Source organism: Salvelinus fontinalis, chromosome 14, assembly GCF_029448725.1.
Source record: "Salvelinus fontinalis isolate EN_2023a chromosome 14, ASM2944872v1, whole genome shotgun sequence".
Lineage (NCBI taxonomy): Eukaryota > Metazoa > Chordata > Actinopteri > Salmoniformes > Salmonidae > Salvelinus > Salvelinus fontinalis.
Window position 1 is genome coordinate 9,116,081 of NC_074678.1, and position 17,059 is coordinate 9,133,139.

General features: G+C 43.1%; 1 protein-coding gene across 4 annotated transcripts in view; it reads right to left on the reverse strand.

The window, feature by feature from the left end:
• Positions 1 to 17,059, reverse strand: part of LOC129869463 (histone deacetylase complex subunit SAP130-like) — a 53,325-nt gene that overhangs the window by 5,608 nt on the left and 30,658 nt on the right. For 3 of the 4 annotated variants that reach the window (XM_055943912.1, XM_055943914.1, XM_055943913.1), the window contains exons 19-20: positions 10,363 to 10,463; positions 8,951 to 9,064 (exon numbers count right to left, since the gene is read on the reverse strand). In XM_055943912.1, the coding sequence (XP_055799887.1) occupies positions 8,951 to 9,064; positions 10,363 to 10,463 (215 nt within the window). The other variant, XM_055943915.1, reaches the window with a different exon arrangement.

The window sequence follows — 17,059 nt, forward strand, 5'->3', positions numbered from 1 at the left end:
AATTGACTGGACTCCCCACTCCCCAACTGTGACCGGGCTAAATAAACTTGTGACTTTTGTGTAACGTGTGAGCCGTTAAAATGATTTCCTCTTGAAGGACAATAAATGTCATCAAGCGCTCAACCAATCAATCAATCAATCAATCAACCAATCAATCACTTAATCAATCAATCTTCGTACCTGTATGAGTTAACCTATATGATGTATTTGGTACTGACCCACATCCTGTATGAGTTAACCTATATGATGTATTTGGTACTGACCCACATCCTGTATGAGTTAACCTATATGATGTATTTGGTACTGACCCACATCCTGTATGAGTTAACCTATATGATGTATTTGGTACTGACCCACATCCTGTATGAGTTAACCTATATGATGTATTTGGTACTGTTACTGTACCCACATCCTGTATGAGTTAACCTATAGGATGTATTTGGTACTGGTACTGACCCACATCCTGTATGAGTTAACCTATATGATGTATTTGGTACTGACCCACATCCTGTATGAGTTAACCTGTATGATGTATTTGGTACTGGTACTGACCCACATCCTGTATGAGTTAACCTATATGATGTATTTGGTACTGACCCACATCCTGTATGAGTTAACCTGTATGATGTATTTGGTACTGGTACTGAACCACATCCTGTATGAGTTAACCTGTATGATGTATTTGGTACTGTTACTGTACCCACATCCTGTATGAGTTAACCTGTATGATGTATTTGGTACTGACCCACATCCTGTATGAGTTAACCTGTATGATGTATTTGGTACTGACCCACATCCTGTATGAGTTAACCTGTATGATGTATTTGGTACTGACCCACATCCTGTATGAGTTAACCTGTATGATGTATTTGGTACTGACCCACATCCTGTATGAGTTAACCTGTATGATGTATTTGGTACTGACCCACATCCTGTATGAGTTAACCTGTATGATGTATTTGGTACTGGTACTGACCCACATCCTGTATGAGTTAACCTGTATGATGTATTTGGTACTGACCCACATCCTGTATGAGTTAACCTGTATGATGTATTTGGTACTGGAACTGACCCACATCCTGTATGAGTTAACCTATATGATGTATTTGGTACTGACCCACATCCTGTATGAGTTAACCTGTATGATGTATTTGGTACTGGTACTGACCCACATCCTGTATGAGTTAACCTGTATGATGTATTTGGTACTGGAACTGACCCACATCCTGTATGAGTTAACCTGTATGATGTATTTGGTACTGAACCACATCCTGTATGAGTTAACCTGTATGATGTATTTGGTACTGGTACTGACCCACATCCTGTATGAGTTAACCTGTATGATGTATTTGGTACTGACCCACATCCTGTATGAGTTAACCTGTATGATGTATTTGGTACTGACCCACATCCTGTATGAGTTAACCTGTATGATGTATTTGGTACTGACCCACATCCTGTATGAGTTAACCTGTATGATGTATTTGGTACTGACCCACATCCTGTATGAGTTAACCTGTATGATGTATTTGGTACTGGTACTGACCCACATCCTGTATGAGTTAACCTATATGATGTATTTGGTACTGACCCACATCCTGCATGAGTTAACCTATATGATGTATTTGGTACTGGTACTGACCCACATCCTGTATGAGTTAACCTGTATGATGTATTTGGTACTGTTACTGTACCCACATCCTGTATGAGTTAACCTATATGATGTATTTGGTACTGACCCACATCCTGTATGAGTTAACCTATATGATGTATTTGGTACTGACCCACATCCTGTATGAGTTAACCTGTATGATGTATTTGATACTGTTACTGTACCCACATCCTGTATGAGTTAACCTATATGATGTATTTGGTACTGACCCACATCCTGTATGAGTTAACCTATATGATGTATTTGGTACTGACCCACATCCTGTATGAGTTAACCTGTATGATGTATTTGGTACTGACCCACATCCTGTATGAGTTAACCTGTATGATGTATTTGGTACTGGTACTGACCCACATCCTGTATGAGTTAACCTGTATGATGTATTTGGTACTGACCCACATCCTGTATGAGTTAACCTATATGATGTATTTGGTACTGGTACTGACCCACATCCTGTATGAGTTAACCTATATGATGTATTTGGTACTGGTACTGACCCACATCCTGTATGAGTTAACCTATATGATGTATTTGGTACTGACCCACATCCTGTATGAGTTAACCTATATGATGTATTTGGTACTGACCCACATCCTGTATGAGTTAACCTATATGATGTATTTGGTACTGACCCACATCCTGTATGAGTTAACCTGTATGATGTATTTGGTACTGACCCACATCCTGTATGAGTTAACCTGTATGATGTATTTGGTACTGGTACTGACCCACATCCTGTATGAGTTAACCTATATGATGTATTTGGTACTGACCCATATCCTGTATGAGTTAACCTGTATGATGTATTTGGTACTGACCCACATCCTGTATGAGTTAACCTATAGGATGTATTTGGTACTGACCCACATCCTGTATGAGTTAACCTATATAATGTATTTGGTACTGACCCACATCCTGTATGAGTTAACCTATATGATGTATTTGGTACTGTACCCACATCCTGTATGAGTTAACCTATAGGATGTATTTGGTACTGTTACTGTACCCACATCCTGTATGAGTTAACCTGTATGATGTATTTGGTACTGACCCACATCCTGTATGAGTTAACCTGTATGATGTATTTGGTACTGGTACTGACCCACATCCTGTATGAGTTAACCTGTATGATGTATTTGGTACTGACCCACATCCTGTATGAGTTAACCTGTATGATGTATTTGGTACTGACCCACATCCTGTATGAGTTAACCTGTATGATGTATTTGGTACTGACCCACATCCTGTATGAGTTAACCTGTATGATGTATTTGGTACTGACCCACATCCTGTATGAGTTAACCTGTATGATGTATTTGGTACTGACCCACATCCTGTATGAGTTAACCTGTATGATGTATTTGGTACTGGTACTGACCCACATCCTGTATGAGTTAACCTATATGATGTATTTGGTACTGACCCACATCCTGTATGAGTTAACCTATATGATGTATTTGGTACTGGTACTGACCCACATCCTGTATGAGTTAACCTGTATGATGTATTTGGTACTGTTACTGTACCCACATCCTGTATGAGTTAACCTATATGATGTATTTGGTACTGACCCACATCCTGTATGAGTTAACCTATATGATGTATTTGGTACTGACCCACATCCTGTATGAGTTAACCTGTATGATGTATTTGGTACTGTTACTGTACCCACATCCTGTATGAGTTAACCTATATGATGTATTTGGTACTGACCCACATCCTGTATGAGTTAACCTATAGGATGTATTTGGTACTGACCCACATCCTGTATGAGTTAACCTGTATGATGTATTTGGTACTGACCCACATCCTGTATGAGTTAACCTGTATGATGTATTTGGTACTGGTACTGACCCACATCCTGTATGAGTTAACCTGTATGATGTATTTGGTACTGACCCACATCCTGTATGAGTTAACCTATATGATGTATTTGGTACTGGTACTGACCCACATCCTGTATGAGTTAACCTATATGATGTATTTGGTACTGGTACTGACCCACATCCTGTATGAGTTAACCTATATGATGTATTTGGTACTGACCCACATCCTGTATGAGTTAACCTATATGATGTATTTGGTACTGACCCACATCCTGTATGAGTTAACCTATATGATGTATTTGGTACTGACCCACATCCTGTATGAGTTAACCTGTATGATGTATTTGGTACTGACCCACATCCTGTATGAGTTAACCTGTATGATGTATTTGGTACTGGTACTGACCCACATCCTGTATGAGTTAACCTATATGATGTATTTGGTACTGACCCATATCCTGTATGAGTTAACCTGTATGATGTATTTGGTACTGACCCACATCCTGTATGAGTTAACCTATAGGATGTATTTGGTACTGACCCACATCCTGTATGAGTTAACCTGTATGATGTATTTGGTACTGGTACTGACCCACATCCTGTATGAGTTAACCTGTATGATGTATTTGGTACTGTTACTGTACCCACATCCTGTATGAGTTAACCTATATAATGTATTTGGTACTGACCCACATCCTGTATGAGTTAACCTATATGATGTATTTGGTACTGTACCCACATCCTGTATGAGTTAACCTATAGGATGTATTTGGTACTGTTACTGTACCCACATCCTGTATGAGTTAACCTGTATGATGTATTTGGTACTGACCCACATCCTGTATGAGTTAACCTATATGATGTATTTGGTACTGACCCACATCCTGTATGAGTTAACCTATATGATGTATTTGGTACTGACCCACATCCTGTATGAGTTAACCTGTATGATGTATTTGGTACTGACCCACATCCTGTATGAGTTAACCTATATGATGTATTTGGTACTGACCCACATCCTGTATGAGTTAACCTATATGATGTATTTGGTACTGACCCACATCCTGTATGAGTTAACCTGTATGATGTATTTGGTACTGACCCACATCCTGTATGAGTTAACCTGTATGATGTATTTGGTACTGACCCACATCCTGTATGAGTTAACCTATATGATGTATTTGGTACTGGTACTGACCCACATCCTGTATGAGTTAACCTATAGGATGTATTTGGTACTGACCCACATCCTGTATGAGTTAACCTGTATGATGTATTTGGTACTGGTACTGACCCACATCCTGTATGAGTTAACCTATAGGATGTATTTGGTACTGGTACTGACCCACATCCTGTATGAGTTAACCTATAGGATGTATTTGGTACTGACCCACATCCTGTATGAGTTAACCTATATGATGTATTTGGTACTGACCCACATCCTGTATGAGTTAACCTATAGGATGTATTTGGTACTGACCCACATCCTGTATGAGTTAACCTATAGGATGTATTTGGTACTGGTACTGACCCACATCCTGTATGAGTTAACCTATAGGATGTATTTGGTACTGACCCACATCCTGTATGAGTTAACCTATAGGATGTATTTGGTACTGGTACTGACCCACATCCTGTATGAGTTAACCTATAGGATGTATTTGGTACTGGTACTGACCCACATCCTGTATGAGTTAACCTATATGATGTATTTGGTACTGGTACTGACCCACATCCTGTATGAGTTAACCTGTATGATGTATTTGGTACTGACCCACATCCTGTATGAGTTAACCTATAGGATGTATTTGGTACTGACCCACATCCTGTATGAGTTAACCTGTATGATGTATTTGGTACTGACCCACATCCTGTATGAGTTAACCTATATGATGTATTTGGTACTGGTACTGTACCCACATCCTGTATGAGTTAACCTATATGATGTATTTGGTACTGACCCACATCCTGTATGAGTTAACCTATATGATGTATTTGGTACTGACCCACATCCTGTATGAGTTAACCTATATGATGTATTTGGTACTGGTACTGACCCACATCCTGTATGAGTTAACCTATAGGATGTATTTGGTACTGTACCCACATCCTGTATGAGTTAACCTGTATGATGTATTTGGTACTGACCCACATCCTGTATGAGTTAACCTGTATGATGTATTTGGTACTGACCCACATCCTGTATGAGTTAACCTGTATGATGTATTTGGTACTGGTACTGACCCACATCCTGTATGAGTTAACCTGTATGATGTATTTGGTACTGACCCACATCCTGTATGAGTTAACCTATATGATGTATTTGGTACTGACCCACATCCTGTATGAGTTAACCTATATGATGTATTTGGTACTGACCCACATCCTGTATGAGTTAACCTATATGATGTATTTGGTACTGACCCACATCCTGTATGAGTTAACCTATATGATGTATTTGGTACTGACCCACATCCTGTATGAGTTAACCTATAGGATGTATTTGGTACTGACCCACATCCTGTATGAGTTAACCTATATGATGTATTTGGTACTGGTACTGACCCACATCCTGTATGAGTTAACCTATAGGATGTATTTGGTACTGACCCACATCCTGTATGAGTTAACCTGTATGATGTATTTGGTACTGACCCACATCCTGTATGAGTTAACCTATAGGATGTATTTGGTACTGACCCACATCCTGTATGAGTTAACCTATATGATGTATTTGGTACTGACCCACATCCTGTATGAGTTAACCTGTATGATGTATTTGGTACTGGTACTGACCCACATCCTGTATGAGTTAACCTGTATGATGTATTTGGTACTGACCCACATCCTGTATGAGTTAACCTATAGGATGTATTTGGTACTGACCCACATCCTGTATGAGTTAACCTATATGATGTATTTGGTACTGACCCACATCCTGTATGAGTTAACCTGTATGATGTATTTGGTACTGACCCACATCCTGTATGAGTTAACCTGTATGATGTATTTGGTACTGACCCACATCCTGTATGAGTTAACCTATATGATGTATTTGGTACTGTTACTGTACCCACATCCTGTATGAGTTAACCTGTATGATGTATTTGGTACTGACCCACATCCTGTATGAGTTAACCTGTATGATGTATTTGGTACTGACCCACATCCTGTATGAGTTAACCTATATGATGTATTTGGTACTGTTACTGTACCCACATCCTGTATGAGTTAACCTATATGATGTATTTGGTACTGACCCACATCCTGTATGAGTTAACCTGTATGATGACGTGGTTAAGAAAGAGTGTTTTGAACACTGATGTTAACCTTTCTGGTTATAACCTTTTTCGACAAGACAGATCTTCCAAAGGTGGTGGAGTGGCAATCTTTACCAAGGATCACCTTCAGTGATCGGTTGTCTCCACCAAGTCTGTCCCCAAACAATTTGATTTGCTGGTTTTAAGCATGACACTTTTAAATAGCTCTTTGTTGACTGATGTTGGGTGCTATCGTCCTCCATCAGCACCGGCCTGTACCCTACCTGCCCTAAGCTCTCTCCTGGACCCTTACACTAAGTCTGAATTTGTCCTGCTAGGTGACCTAAACTGGGACATACTTAAACCACCTGACCAAGTCCTAAAGCAATGGGACTCCCTAAATGTTTCTCAGATTATCACCAATCCCACAAGGTATGACTCCAAACACCCATATAAGGCTAAACTCCCGTGTTGCTATCCTCACAGATAACCCTGATACGTATCAGAGGCCAAGTCCTTCGTGACCTGGCCTCTGTAAATTGGTATAGAATCAGCTTGATCCCCTCTGTCGAAGACGCTTGGACCTTTTTTTGTTGTTGTTGATTGTTAACAAACACGCCCCCCCCATAAAGAAAATGAGAATTACTCCACCTCAAGAATTCCATGTGGTGAAAGGCTCGGCACACACATACTCAGGCTGACTGGCTCTCGTTCAGGCAAATGAGAAATAAGTGCACTCAGACTATCCGGAAGGCCAAAGTTAGTAACTTTAAGGAGCAGTTCTTTCTCTGTGGGTCTAAACCCCAAGAATTCTGGAAAAGGGTTAAAGACCTGGAGAATAAACCCTCCTCGTCACAGCTGCCCCTTAATGTTGATGATGTGGTTGTTACTGACAAGAAGCACATGGCTGAGCTCTTTAATCACCACTTCATTAAGTCAGGATTCCTATTTGACTCAGCCATGCCTCCTTGCCCGTCCAACATTTCCTCATCTCCCACCCCTTCTAATGTGACTATCCCAGATGCTCCTGCCCCTCTACAAAGTTTCTCCCTGCAGGCGGTCACTGAGTCCGAGGTGCTAAAGGAGCTCCTTAAACTTGACCCCAATAAAACATCCGGGTCAGATGGTTTAGACCCTTTATTCTTTAAGGTTGCTGCCCCTATCATCTCCAAGACTGTCTCTGACCTTTTTAACCTGCCTCTCCTTTCTGGGAAGGTTCCCATTGCTTGGAAGGCAGCCATGGTTCGTCCTTTATTTAAAGTGGGAGATCAAGCTGATACTAACTGTTATAGGCCTATTTCTATTTTGTCCTGTTTATCAAAAGTGTTGGAAAAACTTGTCAATAATCAACTGACTGGCTTTCTTGATGTCTATAGTATTCTCTCTGGTGTGCAATCTGGTTTCCGCTCAGATTATGGATGTGTCACTGCCACCTTAAAGGTCCTCAATGATGTCACCATAGCCCTTGATTCTAAGCAATATTGTGCTGCTATTTTTATTGACTTGGCCAACGCTTTTGATACAGTAGACCATTCCACTCTTGTGGGCCGGCTAAGGAGTATTGGTGTCTCTGAGGGGTCTTTGGCCTGGTTGGCTAACTACCTCTCTAAGAATGCAGTGTATAAAGTGTTTAAAGTCAGAACATCTGCTGTCTCAGCCACTGCCTGTCACCAAGAAAGTACCCCAAGGCTCGATCCTAAGTCCCACGTTCTTCTCAATTTACATCAACAACATAGCTCAGGAAGCTCTCTCATCCATTTATATGCAGATGATACAGTCTTCTACTCAGCTGGCCCCTCCCCGGATTTTGTGTTAAACTCTGTACAACAAAGCATTCTTAGTGTCCAACAAGCTTTCTCTACCCTTAACCTTGTTCTGAACACCTCCAAAACAAAGGTCATGTGGTTTGGTAAGAACAATGCCCCTCTTCCCACAGGTGTGATTACTACCTCTGAGCGTTTAGAGCTTGAGGTAGTCACCTCATACAAGTACTTGGGAGTATGGCTAGACGGTACACTGTCCTTCTCTCAGCACATATCAAAGCTGCAGGCTAAAGTTATCTCTAGACTTGGTTTTCTCAATCGTAATCGCTCCTCTTTCACCCCAGCTGCCAAACGAACCCTGATTCAGATGACCATCCTACCCATGCTAGAAAATGATGTTGTACATTTACTGTTACTGTACCCACAAACCTGTATGAGTTCGTTAATGCGGTGCAGCTCGTTGTCGACCCCGGCCCTCTTCTTAGGGATCAGCCCCTCCTGGAGGGACGTCAGTCTGCCATAGACATCATGCTCCAGGTTTGACTAGGGGTTAGAGGTCAGAGATCAGAGATCAGCCTGGAGGGACGTCAGTCTGCTATATACATCATACTAGGGGTCAGAGGTTAGAGGTCAGAGATCAGCCTGGAGGGAAGTCAGTCTGCTATATACATCATACTAGAGGTCAGAGATCAGCCTGGGGGGACGTCAGTATGCTATAGACATCATGCTCCAGGTTTGACTTGGGGTCAGAGGTTAGAGATCAGCCTGAAGGGACGTCAGTTTGCTATATACATCATACTAGGGGTCAGAGGTTAGAGATCAGCCTGGAGGGACGTCATTCTGCTATAGACATCATGCTCCAGGTTCGACTAGGGGCCAGAGATCAGCCTGGAGGGACGTCAGTCTGCTATATACATCATACTAGGGGTCAGAGGTTAGAGGTCAGCCTGGAGGGACGTCAGTCTGCCATAGACATCATGCTCCAGGTTTGACTAGGGGTCAGAGGTTAGAGGTTAGAGATCAGCCTGAAGGGACGTCAGTCTGCTATATACATCATACTAGGGGTCAGAGGTTAGAGATCAGCCTGGAGGGACGTCAGTCTGCTATAGACATCATACTAGGGGTCAGAGGTTAGAGATCAGCCTGAAGGGACGTCAGTCTGCTATATACATCATGCTCCATGTTCGACTAGGGGTCAGAGGTTAGAGATCAGAGATCAGCCTGGAGGGACGTCATTCTGCTATATACATCGTACTAGGGGTCAGAGGTTAGAGGTCAGAGATCAGCCTGGAGGGACGTCAGTCTGCTATATACATCATACTAGGGGCCAGAGGTTAGAGGTCAGAGATCAGCCTGGAGGGACGTCAGTATGCTATATACATCATACTAGGGGCCAGAGGTTAGAGGTCAGAGATCAGCCTGGAGGGACGTCAGTATGCTATATACATCATACTAGGGGCCAGAGGTTACAGATCCAGCCTGGAGGGACGTCAGTCTGCTATAGACATCATGCTCCAGGTTCGACTAGGGGTCAGAGATCAGCCTGAAGGGACGTCAGTATGCTATATACACCATGCTCCAGGTTCGACTAGGGGTCAGAACAGGGTTAGAGGTCAGGGGTCAGGGCAAGACTTAAGGGTTCAACAAGACATTAAGGAACATTGACATAAGTACTGCATTATATTATCCAAAATATGAAATACACATTTCTCTGTTTTTCACTAATTAAAACGTCACTAAATGTCCTCTGGTGGCTGCCAATGAGAACTGAGAGACGTATCCTCAACGTCACTAAATGTCTGCCAATGAGAACTGAGAGACGTCTCCCCGACGACACTCACCAGCTGCATGAGCTGAGCAACACACAAGTGCATCCTCCATCCCTGAGCTCGCCGTGCTACTCCTCTCTGGTTGGCCACGTCCTGTAACGACTCCTTCTCCTCTGATACGGACACATAAATAGAAGACATGACCAAACTGACCCCGCTTTAAATGATGTGCAGCTTTATGACGGCTTCATAAACACTACATAAATAGAAGACATGACCAAACTGACCCCGCTTTAAATGATGTGCAGCTTTATGACGGCTTCATAAACACTACATAAATAGAAGACATGACAAAACTGACCCCGCTTTAAATGATGTGCAGCTTTATGACGGCTTCATAAACACTACATAAATACATTATCTAGAACCGTACGTCATGGGTTATAAATGTGGCATAACCACCCAATGTCAAACGTGACATAACCCACTATGTAAAATATGCCATAAACTTGTGCTTTATAAAGGGTGGCATAAGCACTACTTAATAAAGACCTTATAAATCATATTAAATTGAGGCTTCACAAAGCATTTATGACCCATCATGCATCTTGATAGAGCACTGTAACGCCAGAATAGTGGGGTCAATTCCCAGGACCACCCATATATGTAAAAATGTATTCACACGTGACGAAGTCGCTTTGGATATAAGAGTCTGCTAAATTGCATAAAAATTATATTACTCTAAAACATTTCGTGCATGGTCAAAGTTCTTTTACTCTTTGGTGCATTAGTCAATATTAATCCTGAACCTCAACTTCCCCCACAATGCTGTGCAGCAGGATAACTCTAAAGCGCACTCATGCATAGCAACAGAAAAAGGACAGTTGTTGAGGCCTTTTAAAAGCTGTTTTTTAGCCGACGTCATTGACAGTGACTGGCATTGTGGCCGCAATGGAATGGGCCAACAATACTATTATTCAGAGCCTCGTATGAAATGACAACGTATATACATTATACTGAGCCCACTGAGTAATCCCCGACAATACTTTCACTGGAGCACGCCCTGTAGGCTGCTCTGAGAGGGGGGTGTGTGTGTGCGTGTGTGTATACGTGCGTGTATGGTCCCGTGTGGCTCAGTTGGTTGCAACGCCAGGGTTGTGGGTTCAATTCCCACGGGTGGACCAGGATGAATATGTATGAACTTTCCAAATTGTAAGTCGCTCTGGATAAGAGCGTCTGCTAAATGACTTAAATGTAAATGTATATGTGTGTATATATGTGTGTGTGTGTGTGTGTGTGTGTGTGTGTGTGTGTGTGTGTGTGTGTGTGTGTGTGTGTGTGTGTGTGTGTGTGTGTGTCAGAACCCAGATGATATGGAGCAGTCCCACAGTACCTGAGACCACAGTACCTGAGACCACAGCAGCAGGTGGTCCTCCTCTGTTCCCATGCTGGAGACCAGGGCTCGACTACAATGGTGTCAACATGCCTGATCGTTCAGCAGGGAGTGGATGTGTTGAAGACCTGACTGGGTCCAGCACCATGGATAGTTATATTGTTCTGTTAAAGACCTGACTGGGTCCAGCACCATGGATAGTTATATAGTTCTGTTAAAGACCTGACTGGGTCCAGCACCATGGATAGTTATATTGTTCTGTTAAAGACCTGACTGGGCCCAGCACCATGGATAGTTATATAGTTCTGTTAAAGACCTGACTGGGCCCAGCACCATGGATAGTTATATTGTTCTGTTAAAGACCTGACTGGGTCCAGCACCATGGATAGTTATATTGTTCTGTTAAAGACCTGACTGGGTCCAGCACCATGGATAGTTATATAGTTCTGTTAAAGACCTGACTGGGTCCAGCACCATGGATAGTTATATAGTTCTGTTAAAGACCTGACTGGGCCCAGCACCATGTGGTATGGATAGTTATATTGTTCTGTTGAAGACCTGACTGGGCCCAGCACCATGGATAGTTATATAGTTCTGTTAAAGACCTGACTGGGTCCAGCACCATGGATAGTTATATAGTTCTGTTAAAGACCTGACTGGGCCCAGCACCATGGATAGTTATATTGTTCTGTTAAAGACCTGACTGGGTCCAGCACCATGGATAGTTATATAGTTCTGTTAAAGACCTGACTGGGTCCAGAACCATGTGGTATGGATAGTTATATAGTTCTGTTAAAGACCTGACTGGGTCCAGCACCATGGATAGTTATATTGTTCTGTTAAAGACCTGACTGGACCCAGCACCATGGATAGTTATATAGTTCTGTTAAAGACCTGACTGGGCCCAGCACCATGGATAGTTATATAGTTCTGTTAAAGACCTGACTGGGTCCAGCTCCATGGATAGTTATATTGTTCTGTTAAAGACCTGACTGGGTCCAGCACCATGGATAGTTATATTGTTCTGTTAAAGACCTGACTGGGCCCAGCTCCATGGATAGTTATATTGTTCTGTTAAAGACCTGACTGGGTCCAGAACCATGTGGTATGGATAGTTATATAGTTCTGTTAAAGACCTGACTGGGCCCAGCACCATGGATAGTTATATAGTTCTGTTAAAGACCTGACTGGGTCCAGCACCATGGATAGTTATATAGTTCTGTTAAAGACCTGACTGGGTCCAGAACCATGTGGTATGGATAGTTATATAGTTCTGTTAAAGACCTGACTGGGTCCAGCACCATGGATAGTTATATAGTTCTGTTAAAGACCTGACTGGGCCCAGCACCATGGATAGTTATATAGTTCTGTTAAAGACCTGACTGGGTCCAGCACCATGGATAGTTATATTGTTCTGTTAAAGACCTGACTGGGTCCAGCACCATGGATAGTTATATAGTTCTGTTAAAGACCTGACTGGGTCCAGCACCATGGATAGTTATATAGTTCTGTTAAAGACCTGACTGGGCCCAGCACCATGGATAGTTATATTGTTCTGTTAAAGACCTGACTGGGTCCAGCTCCATGGATAGTTATATAGTTCTGTTAAAGACCTGACTGGCCCAGCACCATGTGGTATGGATAGTTATATAGTTCTGTTAAAGACCTGACTGGGTCCAGAACCATGTGGTATGGATAGTTATATAGTTCTGTTAAAGACCTGACTGGGTCCAGCACCATGGATAGTTATATAGTTCTGTTAAAGACCTGACTGGGTCCAGCACCATGGATAGTTATATTGTTCTGTTAAAGACCTGACTGGGTCCAGCACCATGGATAGTTATATTGTTCTGTTAAAGACCTGACTGGGCCCAGCACCATGGATAGTTATATAGTTCTGTTAAAGACCTGACTGGGCCCAGCACCATGTGGTATGGATAGTTATATAGTTCTGTTGAAGACCTGACTGGGTCCAGCACCATGGATAGTTATATAGTTCTGTTAAAGACCTGACTGGGCCCAGCACCATGGATAGTTATATAGTTCTGTTAAAGACCTGACTGGGTCCAGCACCATGGATAGTTATATAGTTCTGTTAAAGACCTGACTGGGTCCAGCACCATGGATAGTTATATAGTTCTGTTAAAGACCTGACTGGACCCAGCACCATGGATAGTTATATAGTTCTGTTAAAGACCTGACTGGGCCAGCACCATGGATAGTTATATAGTTCTGTTAAAGACCTGACTGGGCCAGCACCATGGATAGTTATATAGTTCTGTTAAAGACCTGACTGGGTCCAGCACCATGGATAGTTATATTGTTCTGTTAAAGACCTGACTGGGTCCAGCACCATGGATAGTTATATAGTTCTGTTAAAGACCTGACTGGGTCCAGCACCATGGATAGTTATATTGTTCTGTTAAAGACCTGACTGGGTCCAGCACCATGGATAGTTATATGGTTCTGTTAAAGACCTGACTGGGTCCAGCACCATGGATAGTTATATTGTTCTGTTAAAGACCTGACTGGGTCCAGCACCATGGATAGTTATATAGTTCTGTTAAAGACCTGACTGGGCCCAGCTCCATGGATAGTTATATTGTTCTGTTAAAGACCTGACTGGGCCCAGCACCATGGATAGTTATATTGTTCTGTTAAAGACCTGACTGGGCCCAGCACCATGGATAGTTATATAGTTCTGTTAAAGACCTGACTGGGCCCAGCACCATGTGGTATGGATAGTTATATAGTTCTGTTAAAGACCTGACTGGGTCCAGCACCATGGATAGTTATATAGTTCTGTTAAAGACCTGACTGGGTCCAGCACCATGGATAGTTATATGGTTCTGTTAAAGACCTGACTGGGTCCAGCACCATGGATAGTTATATTGTTCTGTTAAAGACCTGACTGGGCCCAGCACCATGGATAGTTATATAGTTCTGTTAAAGACCTGACTGGGCCCAGCACCATGGATAGTTATATAGTTCTGTTAAAGACCTGACTGGACCCAGCACCATGGATAGTTATATAGTTCTGTTAAAGACCTGACTGGGTCCAGCACCATGGATAGTTATATTGTTCTGTTAAAGACCTGACTGGGTCCAGCACCATGGATAGTTATATAGTTCTGTTAAAGACCTGACTGGGTCCAGCACCATGGATAGTTATATAGTTCTGTTAAAGACCTGACTGGGTCCAGCTCCATGGATAGTTATATGGTTCTGTTAAAGACCTGACTGGACCCAGCACCATGGATAGTGCTAGCTAGCTGTCCAGCATCAAGGTTAGTGTTTCTGTATGTTGGGGGCTTTCATCAAGGTGTTTCTGTAGGTTGGGGGCTTTCATCAAGGTGTTTCTGTAGGTTGGGGGCTTTCATCAAGGTGTTTCTGTAGGTTGGGGGCTTTCATCAAGGTTAGTGTTTTTACAGGTTGGGGGCTTTCATACAGGTTAGTGTGTCTTTATGTTGGGGGCCTTCATCAAGGTTAGTGTTTCTGTAGGTTGGGGGCTTTCATCAAGGTTAGTGTTTCTGTAGGTTGGGGGCTTTCATCAAGGTTAGTGTTTCTGTAGGTTGGGGGGCTTTCATCAAGGTTAGTGTTTCTGTAGGTTGGGGGCTTTCATCAAGGTTAGTGTTTCTGTAGGTTGGGGGCTTTCATCAAGGTTAGTGTTTCTGTAGGTTGGGGGCTTTCATCAAGGTTAGTGTTTCTGTAGGTTGGGGGGCTTTCATCAAGGTTAGTGTTTCTGTAGGTTGGGGGCTTTCATCAAGGTTAGTGTTTCTGTAGGTTTGGGGGCTTTCATCAAGGTTAGTGTTTCTTTATGTTGGGGGCTTTCATCAAGGTTAGTGTTTCTGTAGGTTGGGGGCTTTCATCAAGGTTAGTGTTTCTTTATGTTGGGGGCCTTCATCAAGGTTAGTGTTTCTTTATGTTTGGGGCTTTCATCAAGGTTAGTGTTTCTGTAGGTTGGGGGGCTTTCATCAAGGTTAGTGTTTCTTTATGTTGGGGGCTTTCATCAAGGTTAGTGTTTCTTTATGTTGGGGGCTTTCATCAAGGTTAGTGTTTCTTTATGTTGGGGGCCTTCATCAAGGTTAGTGTTTCTTTATGTTTGGGGCTTTCATCAAGGTTAGTGTTTCTTTATGTTGGGGGCTTTCATCAAGGTTAGTGTTTCTTTATGTTGGGGGCTTTCATCAAGGTTAGTGTTTCTGTAGGTTGGGGCTTTCATCAAGGTTAGTGTTTCTGTAGGTTGGGGGCTTTCATCAAGGTTAGTGTTTCTGTAGGTTGGGGCTTTCATCAAGGTTAGTGTTTCTGTAGGTTGGGGGCTTTCATCAAGGTTAGTGTTTCTGTAGGTTGGGGGCTTTCATCAAGGTTAGTGTTTCTGTAGGTTGGGGGCTTTCATCAAGGTTAGTGTTTCTGTAGGTTGGGGCTTTCATCAAGGTTAGTGTTTCTTTATGTTGGGGGCTTTCATCAAGGTTAGTGTTTCTGTAGGTTGGGGGCTTTCATCAAGGTTAGTGTTTCTGTAGGTTGGCCACAAATGTGCATGTGTCAGCATATGGTCTCACAAGGTGTCTGAGGATCTCATCTCGGTACCTAATGGCAGTAAGGCTACCTCTGGCGAGCACATGGAGGGCTGTGCGGCCCCACAAAGAAATGCCACCCCACACCATGACTGACCCATCGCCAAACCGGTCATGCTGGAGGATGTTGCAGGCAGCAGAACGTTCTCCACGGCGTCTCCAGACTCTGTCACGTCTGTCACATGTGCTCATGTGCTCAGTGTGAACCTGCTTTCATCTGTGAAGAGCACAGGGCACCAGTGGCGAATTTGCCAATCTTGGTGTTCTCTGGCAAATGCCAAACGTCCTGCACGGTGTTGGGCTGTAAGCACAACCCCCACCTGTGGACGTCGGGCCCTCATACCACCCTCATGGAGTCTGTTTCTGACCGTTTGAGCAGACACATGCACATTTGTGGCCTGCTGGAGGTCATTTTGCAGGGCTCTGGCAGTGCACCTCCTTGCACAAAGGCGGAGGTAGCGGTCCTGCTGCTGGGTTGTTGCCCTCCTACGGCCTCCTCCACGTCTCCTGATGTACTGGCCTGTCTCCTGGTAGCGCCTGCATGCTCTGGACACTACACTGACAGACACAGCAAACCTTCTTGCCACAGCTCGCATTGATGTGCCATCCTGGATGAGCTGCACTACCTGAGCCACTTGTGTGGGTTGTAGACTCCGTCTCATGCTACCACTAGAGTGAAAGCACCGCCAGCATTCAAAAGTGACCAAAACATCAGCCAGGAAGCATAGGAACTGAGAAGTGGTCTGTGGTCACCACCTGCAGAACCACTCCTGTTTTGGGGGGTGTCTTGCTAATTGCCTATAAT